The sequence below is a fragment of the Coregonus clupeaformis genome, chromosome 2 (assembly GCF_020615455.1).
Source record: "Coregonus clupeaformis isolate EN_2021a chromosome 2, ASM2061545v1, whole genome shotgun sequence".
Taxonomy (NCBI): Eukaryota; Metazoa; Chordata; class Actinopteri; order Salmoniformes; family Salmonidae; genus Coregonus; species Coregonus clupeaformis.
In genome coordinates, this window is record NC_059193.1 from 12,890,211 (window position 1) to 12,911,661 (window position 21,451).

The following is a 21,451-nucleotide window of genomic DNA, read 5'->3' on the forward strand; positions in this document are numbered from 1 at the left end:
TAAGACTGCTGAACAATTAATCAAATGGCCACCCGGACTGTTGACATTGAAGGTCCCCAAGAACACAGTGGCCTCCATCATTCTTAAATGGAAGAAGTTTGGAACCACCAAGACTCTTCCTAGAGCTGGCCGCCCGGCCAAACAGAGCAATCGGGGGAGAAGGGCCTTGGTCAGGGAGGTGACCAAGAACCAGATGGTCACTCTGACAGAGTTCCTCTGTGGAGATGGGAGAACATTTCAGAATGACAACCATCTCTGCAGCACTCCACCAATCAGGCCTTTATGGTAGAATGGCCAGACGGAAGCCGCTCCTCAGTAAAAGGCACATGACAGCCCTCTTGGATTTTGCCAAAAGGCACTTAAAGGACTCTGACCATGAGAAACAATATTCTCTGGTCTGATGAAACCAAGATTAAACTCTTTGGCTTGAGCGTCACGTCTGGAGGAAACCTGGCACCATTCCTATGGTGAAGCATGGTGGTGGCAGCATCATGCTTTGGGATTGTTTTTCAGCGATAGGGACTGGGAGACTAGTCAGGATCGATGGAAAGATGAACGGATCAAAGTACAGAAAGATCCTTGATGAAAACCTTCTCCAGAGCGCTTAGGACCTCAGACTGGGACGAAGGTTCACCTTCCAACAGGACAACGACCCTAAGCACACAGCCAAGACAATGCAGGAGTGGCTTTGGGACAAGTCTCTGAATGTCCTTGAGTGGCCCAGCCAGAGCCCGGACTTGAACCCGATCGAACATCTCTGGAGAGACCTGAAAATAGCTGTGCAGCAACGCTCCCCATTCAACCTGACAGAGCTTGAGAGGATCTGCAGAGAAGAATGGGAGAAACTCCCCAAATACAGGTGTGCCAAGCTTGTAGCATCATACCCAAGAAGATTTAAGGCTGTAATCACTGAGTAAAGGGTCTGAGTACTTATGTAAATGTGATATTTCCTTTTTTTTTTTTTTATACATTTTGCACAAAAAAAATAATCTATAAAACTGTTTTTGCTTTATGGGGTATTGATGAGGGGGGAAAAAAAACAATTTATCAGTTTTAGAATAAGGCTGTAACGTAACAAAAAAAGTCAAGGGGTCTGAATAGTTTCCGAAATGTATAATAGATAACAGGAATAGCAGGAATAGCATCATCACTAGCCTGGTTACCTTTCTCTATTCAATTATAGTTATATAATGCTTCCTGCCTGGCTAGTGACTGCATGCATGACATTATGGTTCCTTTAAGAATATATTGTAAATGCTTTAATGTCATGACCCCTCTTCTCTCCACATTTGTATTCCCTGTACTCTGGCGTGTGTCTCAAATGGGACCCTATTTCTTATATATTGCGCTAACCACAGGGATCTGGTCCAAAGTAGTGCTCTTCACAGGGAATAGGGTGCCATGTGGGACTCTACCCTGTCCTGAGCTGGTTGGAAGGAAATGAAGAGCAGACGATTAGTCTGTCTGCTGTGGTGCCACAGTGCATTAGTCTGTCTGCTGTGGTGCCACAGTGCATTAGTCTGTCTGCTGTGGTGCCACAGTGCATTAGTCTGTCTGCTGTGGTGCCGCAGTGCATTAGTCTGTCTGCTGTGGTGCCACAGTGCATTAGTCTGTCTGCTGTGGTGCCACAGTGCATTAGTCTGTCTGCTGTGGTGCCACAGTGCATTAGTCTGTCTGCTGTGGTGCCACAGTGCATTAGTCTGTCTGCTGTGGTGCCATTAGTCTGTCTGCTGTGGTGCCATTAGTCTGTCTGCTGTGGTGCCACAGTGCATTAGTCTGTCTGCTGTGGTGCCACAGTGCATTAGTCTGTCTGCTGTGGTGCCACAGTGCATTAGTCTGTCTGCTGTGGTGCCACAGTGCATTAGTCTGTCTGCTGTGGTGCCACAGTGCATTAGTCTGTCTGCTGTGGTGCCACAGTGCATTAGTCTGTCTGCTGTGGTGCCACAGTGCATTAGTCTGTCTGCTGTGGTGCCACAGTGCATTAGTCTGTCTGCTGTGGTGCCACAGTGCATTAGTCTGTCTGCTGTGGTGCCACAGTGCATTAGTCTGTCTGCTGTGGTGCCACAGTGCATTAGTCTGTCTGCTGTGGTGCCACAGTGCATTAGTCTGTCTGCTGTGGTGCCATTAGTCTGTCTGCTGTGGTGCCACAGTGCATTAGTCTGTCTGCTGTGGTGCCATTAGTCTGTCTGCTGTGGTGCCACAGTGCATTAGTCTGTCTGCTGTGGTGCCACAGTGCATTAGTCTGTCTGCTGTGGTGCCACAGTGCATTAGTCTGTCTGCTGTGGTGCCACAGTGCATTAGTCTGTCTGCTGTGGTGCCACAGTGCATTAGTCTGTCTGCTGTGGTGCCACAGTGCATTAGTCTGTCTGCTGTGGTGCCACAGTGCATTAGTCTGTCTGCTGTGGTGCCACAGTGCATTAGTCTGTCTGCTGTGGTGCCACAGTGCATTAGTCTGTCTGCTGTGGTGCCATTAGTCTGTCTGCTGTGGTGCCATTAGTCTGTCTGCTGTGGTGCCACAGTGCATTAGTCTGTCTGCTGTGGTGCCACAGTGCATTAGTCTGTCTGCTGTGGTGCCACAGTGCATTAGTCTGTCTGCTGTGGTGCCACAGTGCATTAGTCTGTCTGCTGTGGTGCCACAGTGCATTAGTCTGTCTGCTGTGGTGCCACAGTGCATTAGTCTGTCTGCTGTGGTGCCACAGTGCATTAGTCTGTCTGCTGTGGTGCCACAGTGCATTAGTCTGTCTGCTGTGGTGCCATTAGTCTGTCTGCTGTGGTGCCATTAGTCTGTCTGCTGTGGTGCCATTAGTCTGTCTGCTGTGGTGCCATTAGTCTGTCTGCTGTGGTGCCACAGTGCATTAGTCTGTCTGCTGTGGTGCCACAGTGCATTAGTCTGTCTGCTGTGGTGCCACAGTGCATTAGTCTGTCTGCTGTGGTGCCACAGTGCATTAGTCTGTCTGCTGTGGTGCCACAGTGCATTAGTCTGTCTGCTGTGGTGCCACAGTGCATTAGTATTCATATCTCTCTCTCTGCCTCTCTCGTCAACAGAACACTCAGGTTAATACTGTCTCCAACCTCAAACACTGCCCTACCACACACAGAGTACACACACACACACACACACACACACACACACACACACACACACACACACACACACACACACACACACACACACACAGAGAAGGCCTACAGAAACACACACAGTACAAAAAACACACCAATGCGTAAACAAACGCTCTTTCAATATTCCCTCTGTTGCCTTGGCAATACATGTATTAATACATCCAGTCATTGGCCAAATGAGGGGGGCTACATTGATGAGAAATATGTTAGTTGGTGTGGAAGCGCGGCGTGACCTCGTTATAGCCCTCTTGTTATGCATCAGGGAAGTAGAACATCCTTATTTCCTACTGAACTACAATCATTCTGTTGCTCTGCCATCTCTATCACGGCTTCAAGTTTAGCTGTAAGATTCTCTACAAGGGGTCTTTGTAGTGTTTGTAGCGTTTGTAGTTTGTAGTGTTTGTAGAGTTTGTAGTGTTTGTAGCGTTTGTAGTGTTTGTAGTTTGTAGTGTTTGTAGTTTGTAGTGTTTGTAGTTTGTAGTTTGTAGCGTTTGTAGTGTTTGTAGCGTTTGTAGCGTTTGTAGTGTTTGTAGTGTTTGTAGTGTTTGTAGTTTGTAGCGTTTGTAGTTTGTATTGTTTTTTTAGTGTCTTCAGTTGCTCTAAGCCTTAGGAATGAATACAAGGAAATTCATTAATTTAAGATCATTAGGACTTGACCTGAAGGTCATACTTATAAAAAACATAAAGGCTGTTTGGTGTGTGCCTGACTGTTTCTTCTCCAAGCTAAATCTAAGGCATTAGGTCTGGGAGCTAACGCGAGTCTTCCAGGTCTCTTTTAGGGCAAGGTCACTCATCACATGAGCGTAGTTCAGAGGCCCGTATGTATCAAGTGTGTCCAAGCGATGATCTAGGATCAGGTCCCCCCATGTCATGTAATGTTATTAATTCTGAGCTAAAGGGCAAAACTGATCCTAAATCACATGGCGCCGTACTGTATGGCTGCCGTGTGCATGCTCCGACCCAACTTAGCTATTTAGTGTTTATTTATTTTTTGTGGCATTTTATCGTAACTGTTTTTTTCCTGTGATCGACAAAAAAAATTTAACATCAGATCGGCAGTTACTAACCTCAATACCAATGGATTCTCCATTCACTAAGCAGACAGGACATCGGATTCAGGAACATCCAGACGGGGAAGGGGTATGTCTCTTCATCAACAGCAAATAGTTTGCAGACTAGCGCAGTGGAAGTCTCTACCCATTGTTCAACCGTCTTGGAATACCTGATGGTCAAATACCTCCCAGAGAGGGTTTTCATCTGTTGTCGTGACTGCTATATATATTCCACCTCAGGACAACCACCACAACAAGCTGCCACTGTACGAAGCAATAAACAATCAAGAAACCTGGAAGCTGCTTTTATTTTTGCACTAAAGATGCGTGATTCCCAACTTCTGTCAACATGTCTGCTTCGCCACTAGGGGGCGATAGTCCTAGACCACTTAATCAACCCACAAGCAAGCATACCGAGGCCCTCCCTCGTCCCCCCTTTGGCAAGTCAGATCATGACTCTATACTCCTGCTTCCTGTTTACAAACAAAAGCTAATTCCTGTTCCCAAAAACTCTTAAGGCATCCTGCCACTGACTACCACCTTGTTGCACTAAGGAAGTGCTTTGAAACTCCATCCCAGACTTTCTGGACCCACTCTAATTTGCATACCGCCCCAACAGATACACAGACAACGCAATCTCAATTGCACTCTACTCTACTCTGCCCCTAGAAAATAGGAACACTTATGTGAGGATGCTGTTCACAGACTACAGCTCAGCGTTCAAAATCATAGTGTTAGATAAGTCTGTAACGTAACGAAATGTGGAAAACATCAAGGTGTCTGAATACTTTCTGAGTGCACTGTAAACCCCCTCTTCTATTTTCCACGTACTCTCATGCTCTCTGTTCCAGGCTGTCATAGCCCAGCTTCCCCAGATAAAACATCAATAAAAGCCTAACCAGAAATGTGGTGTAGTATAATGTCATATATTCATCTGGCATAGTACTCTCTCTCTCTCCTCTCCATACCCAGGCATTCATGGCCCAATGTGTAGTGTCCTGGTACCTATCTTCCAGTAGAACCCTCTCCTCTCCATACCCAGGCATTCATGGCCCAATGTGTAGTGTCCTGGTACCTATCTTCCAGTAGAACCCTCTCCTCTCCATACCCAGGCATTCATGGCCCAATGTGTAGTGTCCTGGTACCTATCTTCCAGTAGAACCCTCTCCTCTCCATACCCAGGCATTCATGGCCCAATTGTAGTGTCCTGGTACCTATCTTCCAGTAGAACCCTCTCCTCTCCATACCCAGGCATTCATGGCCCAATGTGTAGTGTCCTGGTACCTATCTTCCAGTAGAACCCTCTCCTCTCCATACCCAGGCATTCATGGCCCAATGTGTAGTGTCCTGGTACCTATCTTCCAGTAGAACCCTCTCCTCTCCATACCCAGGCATTCATGGCCCAATGTAATGTTTTATACTCCTCAACCCCTCTCCTTCATCCCTCCTCTACCAGGCTATAACAGCTCAGTGTTCTGTTCTATAACTCTCCTCTCCTCCTCTACCAGGCTATCATGGCCCAGCTGCCCCAGGAGCAGAAGGCTAAGATCGCTGAGCAGGTGGCCAGTTTCCAGGAGGAGAAGAGCAAGCTGGACGCTGAGGTGTCCAAGTGGGACGACTCCGGCAACGACATCATCGTCCTGGCCAAACAGATGTGTATGATCATGATGGAGATGACCGACTTCACCAGGTATGAAGGGAGGACGGGGCTGGTGTGTGTATGAAGGGAGAAGGGGCTGGTGTGTGTATGAAGGGAGAAGGGGCTGGTGTGTGTATGAAGGGAGAAGGGGCTGGTGTGTGTATGAAGGGAGAAGGGGCTAGTGTGTGTATGAAGGGAGAAGGGGCTGGTGTGTGTATGAAGGGAGAAGGGGCTGGTGTGTGTATGAAGGGAGAAGGGGCTGGTGTGTGTATGAAGGGAGAACGGGGCTGGTGTGTGTATGAAGGGAGAAGGGGCTGGTGTGTGTATGAAGGGAGAAGGGGCTGGTGTGTGTATGAAGGGAGAAGGGGCTGGTGTGTGTATGAAGGGAGAAGGGGCTGGTGTGTGTATGAAGGGAGAAGGGGCTGGTGTGTGTATGAAGGGAGAAGGGGGCTGGTGTGTGTATGAAGGGAGAAGGGGCTGGTGTGTGTATGAAGGGAGAAGGGGCTGGTGTGTGTATGAAGGGAGAAGGGGCTGGTGTGTGTATGAAGGGAGAAGGGGCTGGTGTGTGTATGAAGGAGAAGGGGCTGGTGTGTATGAAGGGAGAAGGGGCTGGTGTGTATGAAGGGAGAACGGGCTGGTGTGTATGAAGGGAGAAGGGGCTGGTGTGTATGAAGGGAGAAGGGGCTGGTGTGTGTATGAAGGGAGAAGGGGCTGGTGTGTGTATGAAGGGAGAAGGGGCTGGTGTGTATGAAGGGAGAACGGGCTGGTGTGTGTATGAAGGGAGAAGGGGCTGGTGTGTGTATGAAGGGAGAAGGGGCTGGTGTGTGTATGAAGGGAGAAGGGGCTGGTGTGTGTATGAAGGGAGAAGGGGCTGGTGTGCGTATGAAGGGAGAAGGGGCTGGTGTGCGTATGAAGGGAGAAGGGGGCTGGTGTGTGTATGAAGGGAGAAGGGGCTGGTGTGTGTATGAAGGGAGAAGGGGCTGGTGTGTGTATGAAGGGAGAAGGGGCTGGTGTGTGTATGAAGGGAGAAGGGGCTGGTGTGTGTATGAAGGGAGAAGGGGCTGGTGTGTGTATGAAGGGAGAAGGGGCTGGTGTGTGTATGAAGGGAGAAGGGGCTGGTGTGTGTATGAAGGGAGAAGGGGCTGGTGTGTGTATGAAGGGAGAAGGGGCTGGTGTGTGTATGAAGGGAGAAGGGGCTGGTGTGTGTATGAAGGGAGAAGGGGCTGGTGTGTTTCATTGTCAGTCAGTGTAACGGTAGTATGCATCCATGCATCATCCTCCTCCAGGTCTACTGTGAACTGTAGGTGGGATTTGGGTAGATTGAGATGCACAGCGTGTGTTACCTCAGGCCAGTGTCATTGTGTTCAACATGGCTCCCAGTGTTACGATAAGGGGGACCGGATTCACCCCTGCTCTCCCATTAACATGTACATTTCTACAGGATACTCTCAAGCTCTCTCTAGCTCCCTCCCTCTCTCTCTCTCTCTCTCTCTAGCTCTCTCTCTCTGTGTCCCTCCCTCTCTCTGTGTCCCTCCCTCTCTCTCTGTGTCCCTCCCTCTCTCTCTGTGTCCCTCCCTCTCTCTCTGTGTCCCTCCCTCTCTCTCTGTGTCCCTCCCTCTCTCTCTGTGTCCCTCCCTCTCTCTCTGTGTCCCTCCCTCTCTCTCTGTGTCCCTCCCTCTCTCTCTCTGTCCCTCCCTCTCTCTCTCTGTCCCTCCCTCTCTCTCTCTCTCTCTCTCTGTGTCCCTCCCTCCCTCTCTCTCTCTCTCTCTCTCTCTCTCTCTCTCTCTCTCTGTCCCTCCCTCTCTCTCTGTCCCTCTCTCTCTCTCTCTGTCCCTCCCTCTCTCTCTGTCCCTCCCTCTCTCTCTGTCCCTCCCTCTCTCTCTCTGTCCCTCTCTCTCTCTCTCTCTGTCCCTCTCTCTCTCTCTCTCTCTCTCTGTCCCTCCCTCTCTCTCTCTCTGTCCCTCCCTCTCTCTCTCTCTGTCCCTCCCTCTCTCTCTCTCTCTGTCCCTCCCTCTCTCTCTCTCTGTCCCTCCCTCTCTCTCTCTCTCTCTCTGTCCCTCCCTCTCTCTCTCTCTCTCTCTGTCCCTCCTCTCTCTCTCTCTCTCTCTGTCCCTCCCTCTCTCTCTCTCTCTCTCTCTGTCCCTCTCTCTCTCTGTCCCTCTCTCTCTCTGTCCCTCTCTCCCTCCCTCTCTCTCTCTCTGTCCCTCCCTCCCTCTCTCTCTCTCTGTCCCTCCCTCTCTCTCTCTCTGTCCCTCCCTCTCTCTCTCTCTCTGTCCCTCCCTCTCTCTCTCTCTCTCTGTCCCTCCCTCTCTCTCTCTCTGTCCCTCCCTCTCTCTCTCTCTGTCCCTCCCTCTCTCTCTCTCTCTGTCCCTCCCTCTCTCTCTCTGTCCCTCCCTCTCTCTCTCTGTCCCTCCCTCTCTCTCTCTGTCCCTCCCTCTCTCTCTCTGCCCCTCCCTCTCTCTGTGTCCCTCCCTCCCTCTCTCTGTCCCTCCCTCTCTCTGTGTCCCTCCCTCTCTCTGTGTCCCTCCCTCCCTCTCTCTGTCCCTCCCTCTCTCTCTCTCTGTCCCTCCCTCTCTCTCTCTGTCCCTCCCTCTCTCTCTCTCTCTGTCCCTCCCTCTCTCTCTCTGTCCCTCCCTCTCTCTCTCTGTCTCCCTCTCTCTCTCTCTCTCTCTCTCTCCCTCCCTCTCTCTGTGTCCCTCCCTCCCTCTCTCGCCGCCCCTCCCTCTCTCTGTCCCTGTTTCTCCTCTCTCCTCTGTTATCAGTACAGGGGGATCTGACTATTCAGGTTTATATGGTAGGTCTTCTCCACTGCAGACAGCCCAGCCTCTGTAAAAGGCCATTTGGATTCGGTCTTATGTAGCAAAATTTGAAGTTGTGTTTTTTACATTGGATAAAAGTAGAGACTCAGTGCTAGAATATGGTATCATACACTACAGTTGAGGAACAATGGGAAAGTAATTCTGCTTTGAAAGTTGATCAATTTGTAACCCCACTTTTGAGAAAATGGCCCTCGAATGTTTTGGTACACCTACTGGAGAGCTCTTCTTTGTCTACACCCATTCAGCATCGTTCACACCCTCTTAAGCCTTAGCCCCACCCATCTCCTTAAGGATTCACAGTGTAGTAAACAACCAAAGATTTCAAGACTAAACGTGGTGAAAGTAGTAATAAAAATAAACTTAATCTAGTCGTTGGCCTGTACCCTAATCTGACTTTGGTGCAGGTCCCCTGTAGCTCAGTTGGTAGAGCATGGCACTTGCAACTCCAGGGTTGTGGGTTCGTTTCCCACGGGGGGCCAGTATGAAAAATGTATGCACTCACTAACTGTAAGTCGCTCTGGATAAGAGCGTCTGCTAAATGACTAAAATGTAAATGTCAAATGTCATGTTGTTCTTCACATTACCGTCTCTGGTAAACACACACTATATCAAATAAAATCTATGTGTATTTGTCACATGCACAGGACACAGAAGGTGTAAACGGTACAGTGAAATGATTACTGGCACAGTGGAGTCTTTTGTTTAGACACGTAGCTAGCTAGCTAAACAATGAACCATAATCCTAACTCTAATGCCACGTTAAAAACAACTAGGAACTTATAAAAAATAGAACCCAGACTGGGAAAAATCAATTTGAATGGTCATCCAACTCTTTCTAAGGCTCCTGCACAGATCACACATGTAACGTTAGATAGCGAGCCAGCCAGCTAATGTTAGTTAGCTAGCTAACAGTGCGCTTTAGCTTGCAATGAAAATGACTTTCTGACTAAATTTGAAATGTATATCTGAAAAATTTAGCTAGACTTTCTTACCCCTATACATGGATGGACGCTTCTCCCTCTCTGTCACGGATGCCATGGTTGCCCTTAGTTTGAAGATGTCATCCGGAGACAGGTGTTTTATACAACATCCTTCTGTGTTCTCTCTTTGGACTCTCCACATTTGGCAATCATCTCTCTGCTTCCACCGGGCAAACTCTTGTCAACTTCTTCCGTGACAACAACACTGTTTTCTTCCCCCACCATTGTCATCAGAAGACTTTACAATATCTGGTTGAATTAAAAAAAGTTTTAACCTAAATCAGGGATTTCCTCATTGTCTGATTCATTTTCATAGTCCGAGAGAGTCAGCATGGCACGATCATCCTCCAGAAAGTTTCTCCATCACAACATTTTCCCACTGAGCTTTGTTGATAACGCTATTAGCAGTAGCAAAACAAATTTCAGTTAATAATTTTTTTTTTTTTTTTAAGCCGAGGTAGGCAGGATTATCCACACATACTTAGCAGTTCATGTTATTTAAAGAAGCATGCTACATGGCAGACCAATCTGAACTCCTCTCTCAGCATGTCCTGACCATCCATTATCTCAGCCAATCATGGCTAGCGGGAAGGTTCCTGTAGTTTTTCATGGCTAAACCAACTAGGCTCGTTATTTAACAATTGTATTCGTATTTACAGATGGTATACAAGTTTGTTATTAAGGCACATGAAAGTTCACATTTTCCAGAACGCATTTCTGCCCCAAAACGTATTTTGATGTAAAAAACAACAACAAACAAACAAAAACAAAAAACGTTAAAATGCCTCTCCTGTTAAGTTGTGACGCACGACATAAGCCTAGTTTCCTGAAACGGGTCACATTACTAAGTTGGTCTCTGTCTGGAATGGGGAGGCCAGCAACTGTCCTGTAGTAAATGTGACACACAGACAAGACCGTAGGCTCTATGGCCATCTGCTCAGTAAAACGTATGTGTCGGGAGGGGGTTGTGTGTCTACTTTTGTGTGTGTGTGTGTGTGTGTGTGAGCATGGTTGTGTAGTCTGTTGCCTGTGAGTAGAGGTGTGTGAGTCTACCTCTTTGTATTTAAAGTGAATCAGTCATTGTGCCTGGAACATCAGAGGTAATGACAGAGCAAAGCTCTCGGTCTCTCTGCCTGCCTGTCTCTCAACCTCCAGCTCTTTAAAGGAGGTATCAAAAAAACGTATTGTTTCTCCAGTCAGATCTAGCCTAACACTGCCATCACCCTGTAAGCACCAGCCTTGAGGACAGGTTTTACTCCACAAGCAAAGGCATTGTCTTTAGAAAAACAGCACGACATTGAACATGAAATTGCGTGAGATAAACCTGCACAAAAACAGAGGACACTGAACGGAGTATAAGTCCACTTAGACTGCCTTCCTCTGCCTTCCTCCATCCAAACCCAGCCTTCCGCTGCCTTCCTCCATCCAGACCCAGCCTTCCTCTGCCTTCCTCCATCCAAACCCAGCCTTCCTCTGCCTTCCTCCATCCAAACCCAGCCTTCCTCTGCCTTCCTCCATCCAAACCCAGCCTTCCTCCATCCAAACCCAGCCTTCCGCTGCCTTCCTCCATCCAAACCCAGCCTTCCTCTGCCTTCCTCCATCCAAACCCAGCCTTCCTCCATCCAAACCCAGCCTTCCGCTGCCTTCCTCCATCCAAACCCAGCCTTCCTCTGCCTTCCTCCATCCAAACCCAGCCTTCCGCTGCCTTCCTCCATCCAAACCCAGTCTTCCGCTGCCTTCCTCCATCCAAACCCAGCCTTCCGCTGCCTTCCTCCATCCAAACCCAGCCTTCCGCTGCCTTCCTCCATCCAAACCCAGCCTTCCGCTGCCTTCCTCCATCCAAACCCAGCCTTCCACTGCCTTCCTCCATCCAAACCCAGCCTTCCTCCATCCAAACCCAGCCTTCCGCTGCCTTCCTCCATCCAAACCCAGCCTTCCTCCATCCAAACCCAGCCTTCCACTGCCTTCCTCCATCCAAACCCAGCCTTCCGCTGCCTTCCTCCATCCAAACCCAGCCTTCCTCCATCCAAACCCAGCCTTCCGCTGCCTTCCTCCATCCAAACCCAGCCTTCCTCTGCCTTCCTCCATCCAAACCCAGCCTTCCTCCATCCAAACCCAGCCTTCCACTGCCTTCCTCCATCCAAACCCAGCCTTCCTCCATCCAAACCCAGCCTTCCACTGCCTTCCTCCATCCAAACCCAGCCTTCCTCCATCCAAACCCAGCCTTCCGCTTCCTTCCTCCATCCAAACCCAGCCTTCCTCCATCCAAACCCAGCCTTCCGCTGCCTTCCTCCATCCAAACCCAGCCTTCCTCCATCCAAACCCAGCCTTCCTCTGCCTTCCTCCATCCAAACCCAGCCTTCCTCCATCCAAACCCAGCCTTCCGCTGCCTTCCTCCATCCAAACCCAGCCTTCCTCCATCCAAACCCAGCCTTCCACTGCCTTCCTCCATCCAAACCCAGCCTTCCGCTGCCTTCCTCCATCCAAACCCAGCCTTCCTCCATCCAAACCCAGCCTTCCGCTGCCTTCCTCCATCCAAACCCAGCCTTCCTCTGCCTTCCTCCATCCAAACCCAGCCTTCCTCCATCCAAACCCAGCCTTCCACTGCCTTCCTCCATCCAAACCCAGCCTTCCTCCATCCAAACCCAGCCTTCCACTGCCTTCCTCCATCCAAACCCAGCCTTCCTCCATCCAAACCCAGCCTTCCGCTTCCTTCCTCCATCCAAACCCAGCCTTCCTCCATCCAAACCCAGCCTTCCACTGCCTTCCTCCATCCAAACCCAGCCTTCCGCTGCCTTCCTCCATCCAAACCCAGCCTTCCTCCATCCAAACCCAGCCTTCCTCTGCCTTCCTCCATCCAAACCCAGCCTTCCTCCATCCAAACCCAGCCTTCCACTGCCTTCCTCCATCCAAACCCAGCCTTCCTCCATCCAAACCCAGCCTTCCACTGCCTTCCTCCATCCAAACCCAGTCTTCCACTGCCTTCCTCTCTCCTTCCTTTCCTCCATCTATCCCTCCACTCCCTCTCATTCCTCCATCCTCCAGCTCTCCTCACCCACTATCCTTCCTCCATCCATCCATCCAACCTTCCACTCCCACCTTCCTCCATCCAGCCTTCCACTCCCACTGCCTTCCTTCCTCCATCCAAACCCAACCTTCCACTCCCTCTTTCCTCCATCCAGCCTTCCACTCCCCCTGCCTTCCTCCATCCAAACCCAGCCTTCCACTCCCTCTTTCCTCAACCAGCCTTAGACCCACCCAGCCTTCCCCTCCCCAGTCAGCTCCAGCCTTCCACTCCCTCTTTCCTCCAACCAGCCTTAGACCCACCCAGCCTTCCCCTCCCCAGTCAGCTCCAGCCTTCCACTCCCTCTTTCCTCCAACCAGCCCTCCACTCCCTTCCTCCAACCAGCCTTAGACCCACCCAGCCTTCCCCTCCCCAGTCAGCTCCAGCCCTCCACTCCCTCTTTCCTCCAACCAGCCCTCCACTCCCTTCCTCCAACCAGCCTTAGACCCACCCAGCCTTCCCCTCCCCAGTCAGCTCCAGCCCTCCACTCCCTCTTTCCTCCAACCAGCCTTAGACCCACCCAGCCTTCCCCTCCCCAGTCAGCTCCAGCCTTCCACTCCCTCTTTCCTCCAACCAGCCTTAGACCCACCCAGCCTTCCCCTCCCCAGTCAGCTCCAGCCTTCCACTCCCTCTTTCCTCCAACCAGCCTTAGACCCACCCAGCCTTCCCCTCCCCAGTCAGCTCCAGCCTTCCACTCCCTCTTTCCTCCAACCAGCCCTCCACTCCCTTCCTCCAACCAGCCTTAGACCCACCCAGCCTTCCCATCCCAAAGTCAGCTCCAGCCCTCCACTCCTTCAGGTCAGGCTGCTGAGCCAGCCTTTGATCAAATGCCTAGCGTCGTCCAGCTTCAATCAGCTTCAAGCCTACCACTTCTGTCCTAGCGTCGTCCAGCTTCAATCAGCTTCAAGCCTACCACTTCTGATCCACCCGAAGGATCACAAGGAAGTAATGCCAGTTCCCTGTCCCAGACCTATTTTGCTGCATGCTAATGTCATGCTAATACATGTAAATGAAGCGCTGCTCTCACATCTCCTACCCTGCTATGCTGCTACCCCTGCCGTAAAAACCCACATGCATGTGTAGTGATTTAAAACACAGCATATCTGTTCTGATGTAGATTTTAAAGAAGTGGTACTAAAGGGTCTTCTTGAAGACGGAGATTTTAACCATCACGGGCTTGGCGCTGTCTCTTTCTTTACAGTGGAAAGGAGGCCCAAGGGGATTTCATTTAAACAAAACCCACCAATACGGTCTGGTAGATATTTAAACAGGAGAATGTTCAGATATAGCTGAGGAATTCTAGTCATAATTAATCTACACTCATAAATATGTAAATATTTCTCAGACTAGGAAAGTGTGTGTGTGTGACTGAGGTCTCTGTGTAACGGCTCCTACACCATGTCACCTGCAGCAGAGAGAGAGAGGGAGAGGCAGAAGGAAGGAAGGTCAGCGGAGAGCTACTTCAGTCCACGGCCAAATGATTGGCCCTCAACCTTATGTCCGGGCAGGCAGGGCCAGCAAGGTTAAATCATTGAGGAGGAAATTGATTTGGGCCTTCCTGCCTGTCTATCTTACTATCTCTCTCTACACAGCCTGGTGTTTGACTGACTGTTACTGCCTGGTGATGCCACCCACTCTGCTCTCTACACAGCCTGGTGTTTGACTGACTGTTACTGCCTGGTGTTTGACTGACTGTTACTGCCTGGTGTTTGACTGACTGTTACTGCCTGGTGATGCCACCCACTCAGTGTGTGTGTGTGTTCCCCAAGGTCAGATCCACATGCCTCTCCCGTCTGGCCGTCACCAAGCCCGTACGGCAGTCCTGACCGTCCCTGTATTCTGTCATAAACGATCACGGGTGCCCCTGCCTCACCCACCCACCCACTCCGCTCCCAGCTAAACCAGCACCTTGTAATGACAGGCTTAGCTTATTGTGCTGATGGCTAGCCCAGTGTCTGAATATGGTTGGTAGAGGTGATGGCTAGCCCAGTGTCTGAATATGGTTGGTAGAGGTGATGGCTAGCCCAGTGTCTGAATATGGTTGGTAGAGGTGATGGCTAGCCCAGTGTCTGAATATGGTTGGTAGAGGTGATGGCTAGCCCAGTGTGCTGAATATGGTTGGTAGAGGTGATGGCTAGCCCAGTGTGCTGAATATGGTTGGTAGAGGTGATGGCTAGCCCAGTGTGCTGAATATGGTTGGTAGAGGTGATGGCTAGCCCAGTGTCTGAATATGGTTGGTAGAGGTGATGGCTAGCCCAGTGTGCTGAATATGGTTGGTAGAGGTGATGGCTAGCCCAGTGCTGAATATGGTTGGTAGAGGTGATGGCTAGCCCAGTGTGCTGAATATGGTTGGTAGAGGTGATGGCTAGCCCAGTGTGCTGAATATGGTTGGTAGAGGTGATGGCTAGCCCAGTGTCTGAATATGGTTGGTAGAGGTGATGGCTAGCCCAGTGTGCTGAATATGGTTGGTAGAGGTGATGGCTAGCCCAGTGTGCCAGGGTGACACGTGGTTTGTCTGGCTCAGACTTCCTCCTCTTGTTTATTCATGTTTTATATTAGCCAATGAAAAACACAGCTATATTCTGTTAGGATGGGGATGTCCGATAACCTCGCCTTGCATAATATGACCCCCACCACTACGTTAGTATCTCTGTTGTGAAACGAGGCCTAGCACTAGCAGAGTTGCATCACAGCCCAGCCTTGAAATTGACTGTAGATCCCAACCACATTGGTAGCATGTCTGCAATGAAATGAGGCTAGCTCAGTGCTAGCATTGTTGAGGTTGTATTTGACATTACCATCCCGATGCCTCCAAGCCCCTCTAGTCTCTCAGGGCTCTCCTGTCCCCAGTTAGAGGGGGGGAAGGAGGGGGAGAGAGTGTCCCCAGCCCAGTCTCTCAGGGCTCTCCTGTCCCCAGTTAGAGGGGGGGAAGGAGGGGGAGAGAGTGTCCCCAGCCCAGTCTCTCAGGGCTCTCCTGTCCCCAGTTAGAGGGGGGGAAGGAGGGGGAGAGAGTGTCCCCAGCCCCTCTAGTCTCTCAGGGCTCTCCTGTCCCCAGTTAGAGGGGGGGAAGGAGGGGGAGAGAGTGTCCCCAGCCCAGTCTCTCAGGGCTCTCCTGTCCCCCAGTTAGAGGGGGGAAGGAGGGGGAGAGAGTGTCCCCAGCCCAGTCTCTCAGGGCTCTCCTGTCCCCAGTTAGAGGGGGGGAAGGAGGGGGAGAGAGTGTCCCCAGCCCAGTCTCTCAGGGCTCTCCTGTCCCCAGTTAGAGGGGGGGAAGGAGGGGGAGAGAGTGTCCCCAGCCCAGTCTCTCAGGGCTCTCCTGTCCCCTGTGTGTCCCCAGCCCAGTCTCTCAGGGCTCTCCTGTCCCCTGTGTGTCCCCAGCCCAGTCTCTCAGGGCTCTCCTGTCCCCTGTGTGTCCCCAGCCCAGTCTCTCAGGGCTCTCCTGTCCCCTGTGTGTCCCCAGCCCAGTCTCTCAGGGCTCTCCTGTCCCCTGTGTGTCCCCAGCCCAGTCTCTCAGGGCTCTCCTGTCCCCTGTGTGTCCCCAGCCCAGTCTCTCAGGGCTCTCCTGTCCCCTGTGTGTCCCCAGCCCAGTCTCTCAGGGCTCTCCTGTCCCCTGTGTGTCCCCAGTTAGAGGGGGGGAAGGAGGGGGGTCCCCAGCCCAGTATGTAGCGTGATACTTGGCTACATCCCTCCACCAGGACTCTGCTTCGCTCCCTCTATCCCTCCCTTCACATCAGTCACAGAGGTAGGGAGGAGAGACGGTAGAGAGATAGCGAGAGCTTCAAGACTGTGAAGAGGGAGAGACGGGAGGAGAGGAAGGGAGGCAGGGAGAACACAACATTCCATCTGTTGTGGGAGAGTTGGATGGGATGGGAGGGTTTGTAGCCTGGAGAGAGCAGCTTTGAATCCAGGTTGTGACTCGAGTCCCTAGCGGGGACACCAAACTGGCAGAGAGGACTGTGGAGCAGGCTGGGGGGTTTGGCTGGGTCGACCTGTGTGCTTGTTGGGGGACGGGGTGTATGTTGCGTCAGCCTGTGTGTGTTGGGGGGTTGTAGTGGGTTATGTCTAGGTCAGAGCTATTAGCTGAACAGGACTGGCACTGCCCCCTATCCCACCCTGTCTGTCCCTCCCCCTCCATCTCTCTCTCCACCCTTCTCTACGTCCCACCCTCTCGGTCTGTCCCTCCCCCTCCATCTCTCTATCCACCCTTCTCTACGTCCCACCCTCTCGGTCTGTCCCTCCCCCTCCTTCTCTACGTCCCACCCTGTCTGTCCCTCCCCCTCCATCTCTCTCTCCACCCTTCTCTATGTCCCACCCTCTCCTTCTCTACGTCCCACCCTGTCTGTCTCTCCCCCTCCATCTCTCTCTCCACCCTTCTCTATGTCCCACCCTCTCGGTCTGTCCCTCCTCCGTCCATCTCTATCCACCCTTCTCTACGTCCCACCCTCTTTCCAGAAGTGTACGAGACAGCAGAAGGGATACTTTTTTGTTTGTTCTCTGACCATCTGAATTGGTTCAGCCTGGACACGTCATGTAGGCATCATGGAGCCATAACTCCCTCCCTCACATCTCACTCAGGTTTTTAATAAATGACAGTCATCCAGGCTAGGTCGGCAGCTAAAAGGCCACCAGGAAACGGGCTAACAGGCTAACAGGCTAACAGTCTGAACAGGCTAACAGGCTAACAGTCTGAACAGGCTAACAGTCTGAACAGGCTAACAGGCTAACAGTCTGAACAGGCTAACAGTCTGAACAGGCTAACAGTCTGAACAGGCCAACAGTCTGAACAGGCCAACAGTCTGAACAGGCCAACAGTCTGAACAGGCCAACAGTCTGAACAGGCCAACAGTCTGAACAGGCCAACAGTCTGAACAGGCCAACAGGCTAACAGTCTGAACAGGCTAACAGTCTGAACAGGCTAACAGTCTGAACAGGCTGAAGGTGTGGGATCAATTTGAATCCAGCTTTAAGTGTTAACAGGCTAACAGTCTGAACGGGCCAAAGGTGGGGGATCAATTTGAATCCAGCTTTAACAATGTTAACTTTGATGTAAAGTCTCCTTTTTAGGGGACCAGTGTGGTTCTAGTACCGGTTCTTACCGACATTTCTGCTTATACAGTGAGGGAAAAAAGTATTTGATCCCCTGCTGATTTTGTACGTTTGCCCACTGACAAATAAATTATCAGTCTATAATTTTAATGGTAGGTTTATTTGAACAGTGAGAGACAGCATAACAACAAAAAAATCCAGAAAACCGCATGTCAAAAATGTTATAAATTGATTTGCATTTTAATGAGGGAAATAAGTATTTGACCCCCTCTCAATCAGAAAGATTTCTGGCTCCCAGGTGTCTTTTATACAGGTAACAAGCTGAGATTAGGAGCACACTCTTAAAGGAAGTGCTCCTAATCTCAGCTTGCTACCTGTATAAAAGAAACCTGTCCACAGAAGCAATCAATCAATCAGATTCCAAACTCTCCACCATGGCCAACACCAAAGAGCTCTCCAAGGATGTCAGGGACAAGATTGTAGACCTATACAAGGCTGGAATTGGCTACAAGACCATCGCCAAGCAGCTTGGTGTGAAGGTGACAACAGTTGGTGCGATTATTCGCAAATGGAAGAAACGCAAAATAACTGTCAGTCTCCCTCGGCCTGGGGCTCCATGCAAGATCTCACCTCATGGAGTTGCAATGATCATGAGAATGGTGAGGAATCAGCCCAGAACTACACGGGAGGATCTTGTCAATGATCTCAAGGCAGCTGGGACCATAGTCACCAAGACAAAATTGGTAACACACTATGCCGTGAAGAACTGAAATCCTGCAGCGCCCGCAAGGTCCACCTGCTCAAGAAAGCACATATACAGGCCCGTCTGAAGTTTGCCAATGAACATCTGAATGATTCAGAGGAGAACTGGGTGAAAGTGTTGTGGTCAGATGAGACCATAATGGAGCTCTTTGGCATCAACTCAACTCGCCGTGTTTGGAGGAGGAGGAATGCTGCCTATGACCCCAAGAACACCATCCCCACCGTCAAACATGGAGGTGGAAACATTATGCTTTGGGGGTGTTTTTCTGCTAAGGGGACAGGACAACTTCACCGCATCAAAGGGACGATGGACAGGGCCATGTACCGTCAAATCTTGGGTGAGAACCTCCTTCCCTCAGCCAGGGCATTGAAAATGGGTCGTGGATGGGTATTCCAGCATGACAATGACCCAAAACACACGGCCAAGGCAACGAAGGAGTGGCTCAAGAAGAAGCACATTAAGGTCCTGGAGTGGCCTAGCCAGTCTCCAGACCTTAATCCCATAGAAAATCTGTGGAGGGAGCTGAAGGTTCGAGTTGCCAAACGTCAGCCTCGAAACCTTAATGACTTGGAGAAGATCTGCAAAGAGGAGTGGGACAAAATCCCTCCTTAGATGTGTGCAAACCTGGTGGCCAACTACAAGAAACGTCTGACCTCTGTGATTGCCAACATGGGTTTTGCCACCAAGTTCTAAGTCATGTTTTGCAGAGGGGTCAAATACTTATTTCCCTCATTAAAATGAAAATCAATTTATAACATTTTTGACATGCGTTTTTCTGGATTTTGTTGTTGTTATTCTGTCTCTCACTGTTCAAATAAACCTACCATTAAAATTATAGACTGATCATGTCTTTGTCAGTGGGCAAACGTACAAAATCAGCAGGGGATCAAAAACGTTTTTCCCTCACTGTAAATCCATCTGTGGACACTGTAGATGGAAATGGCTTGCATTGAATGGTAGCCCTGACACTGACAGACACAGGAGTACGTATCTTCTGCCTCAGCGAACCAGGATGTGAAATCAGACACAGGAGTACGTATCTTCTGCCTCTGTGAACCAGGATGTGAAATCAGACACAGGAGTACGTATCTTCTGCCTCAGCGAACCAGGATGTGAAATCAGACACAGGAGTACGTATCTTCTGCCTCAGCGAACCAGGATGTGAAATCAGACACAGGAGTACGTATCTTCTGCCTCAGCGAACCAGGATGTGAAATCAGACATCACCTGAAGCTGGGATGTCCCTCCTACCATTTCATTCGCTCTTCCGACTGTCCATCAACTCTTGGCTGAGCTCAACATCACAACCACGAACACCACATATGCTTGTTATCTTTACATCATAACGCAGCAGGAGATAGGGGTTTCGTCTCTGTAGCACATTCAGAGATCTATTTATAGCCAATAATCTAAAATAATTAATAGATTTTAAACCAAAAAAAAACACTTTTTGTTTGTCGTAGATGGACAATATTAATATGAGATGAAAGATGAGTTCCTAACGAGTTCAGGAAGCCAGGCTAGAGCTCTGAGAGATGTTCACGGCGATGGGGGGCGGATGTTTAGATGGAGAAAATGTGCACATTTTCTCTCTAACACTAAATATACAAATATGTATTTTACAGTTATAAGGAAGATTCAATCTTATAGTAAGTCATTTCAGGCCTTATTCATATTTTTGTTGAATAGGGAAATACATCATAAAATATTTCATATTGTCATATTTGTCCTGTGTACTTGAGCTTGTGTCCTCAAAAGTGACTACACTTCAGCAATTTATAACACATTTTTACTAGAAAGGTGAGATTTGAACCTTTCTTGGAGTATGCATCAGTACTAGTTGTTTATAGCCCTCATGATAAATAATTACTTCAGGGTATTATGTGGATTACATTTTTGATTATATTTAAGAGTTAACCGTCTGAACAGGCTAAAGGAGTGGGATCAATTTAAATCCAGCTTTAACAGGCTAAAGGTGTGGGATCAATTTAAATCCAGCTTTAACAGGCTAAAGGAGTGGGATCAATTTAAATCCAGCTTTAACAGGCTAAAGGAGTGGGATCAATTTAAACCCAGCTTTAACAGGCTAAAGGTGTGGGATCAATTTAAATCCAGCTTTAACAGGCTAAAGGAGTGGGATCAATTTAAATCCAGCTTTAACAGGCTAAAGGAGTGGGATCAATTTAAATCCAGCTTTAACAGGCACTAGTCAGTACAGGAACCTGCGTCCCAAATGGCACCCTATTTCGTAGTGTACTACTTTTGACCAGAGTCCTTTGAGCCCTGCTCAAAATGTAGTGCACACTATAGGGCAAAGGGTTCCATTGGGGCTTCATACGGTGATTAGGGTATTTTCTATTGGACTGTGTAGGAGGGGGAGGAGTGGATGGTACGGCTAGCTGCCAATGTGTTGTGGTGGGCCTCTAGAGTGAAGGTATGAAACACGTGACCTCTAATGATCAAATCACTGTCGCCGGGGGGACTCTGTGTGTGTGTGTGTGTGTATACCATAACACACATCCATACCATCTGTCAGAGAGGAAACCTCTATCGTTCAGAAACGGAGACCACGTGATGAGAGGCTGTTGAGTATTGGATGAGGGCTAGATGGACTGAATCAGATCTGTGTGTGTGGATCGTTGGTTCCCAGGAGCAAAGGTGTGTTGAAGAAAGAGGAGTGTATGGATGGAAGGTGTGTTGAAGAGGAGTGTATGGATGGAAGGTGTGTTGAAGAGGAGTGTATGGATGGAAGGTGTGTTGAAGAGGAGTGTATGGATAGAAGGTGTGTTGAAGAGGAGTGTATGGATGGAAGGTGTGTTGAAGAGGAGTGTATGGATGGAAGGTGTGTTGAAGAGGAGTGTATGGATGGAAGGTGTGTTGAAGAGGAGTGTATGGATGGAAGGTGTGTTGAAGAGGAGTGTATGGATAGAAGGTGTGTTGAAGAGGAGTGTATGGATGGAAGGTGTGT

At 49.8% G+C, this 21,451-nt stretch overlaps 1 protein-coding gene across 3 annotated transcripts in view; it reads left to right on the forward strand.

The window, feature by feature from the left end:
• LOC121587436 (catenin alpha-1) overlaps window positions 1-21,451 on the forward strand; it is a 215,167-nt gene that overhangs the window by 168,248 nt on the left and 25,468 nt on the right. For all 3 annotated transcript variants that reach the window (XM_041904344.2, XM_041904326.2, XM_041904336.2), the window contains exon 16: window positions 5,684-5,865. In XM_041904344.2, coding sequence (XP_041760278.2) covers window positions 5,684-5,865 — 182 coding nt within the window. The remainder of the gene's footprint in view (window positions 1-5,683; window positions 5,866-21,451) is intronic.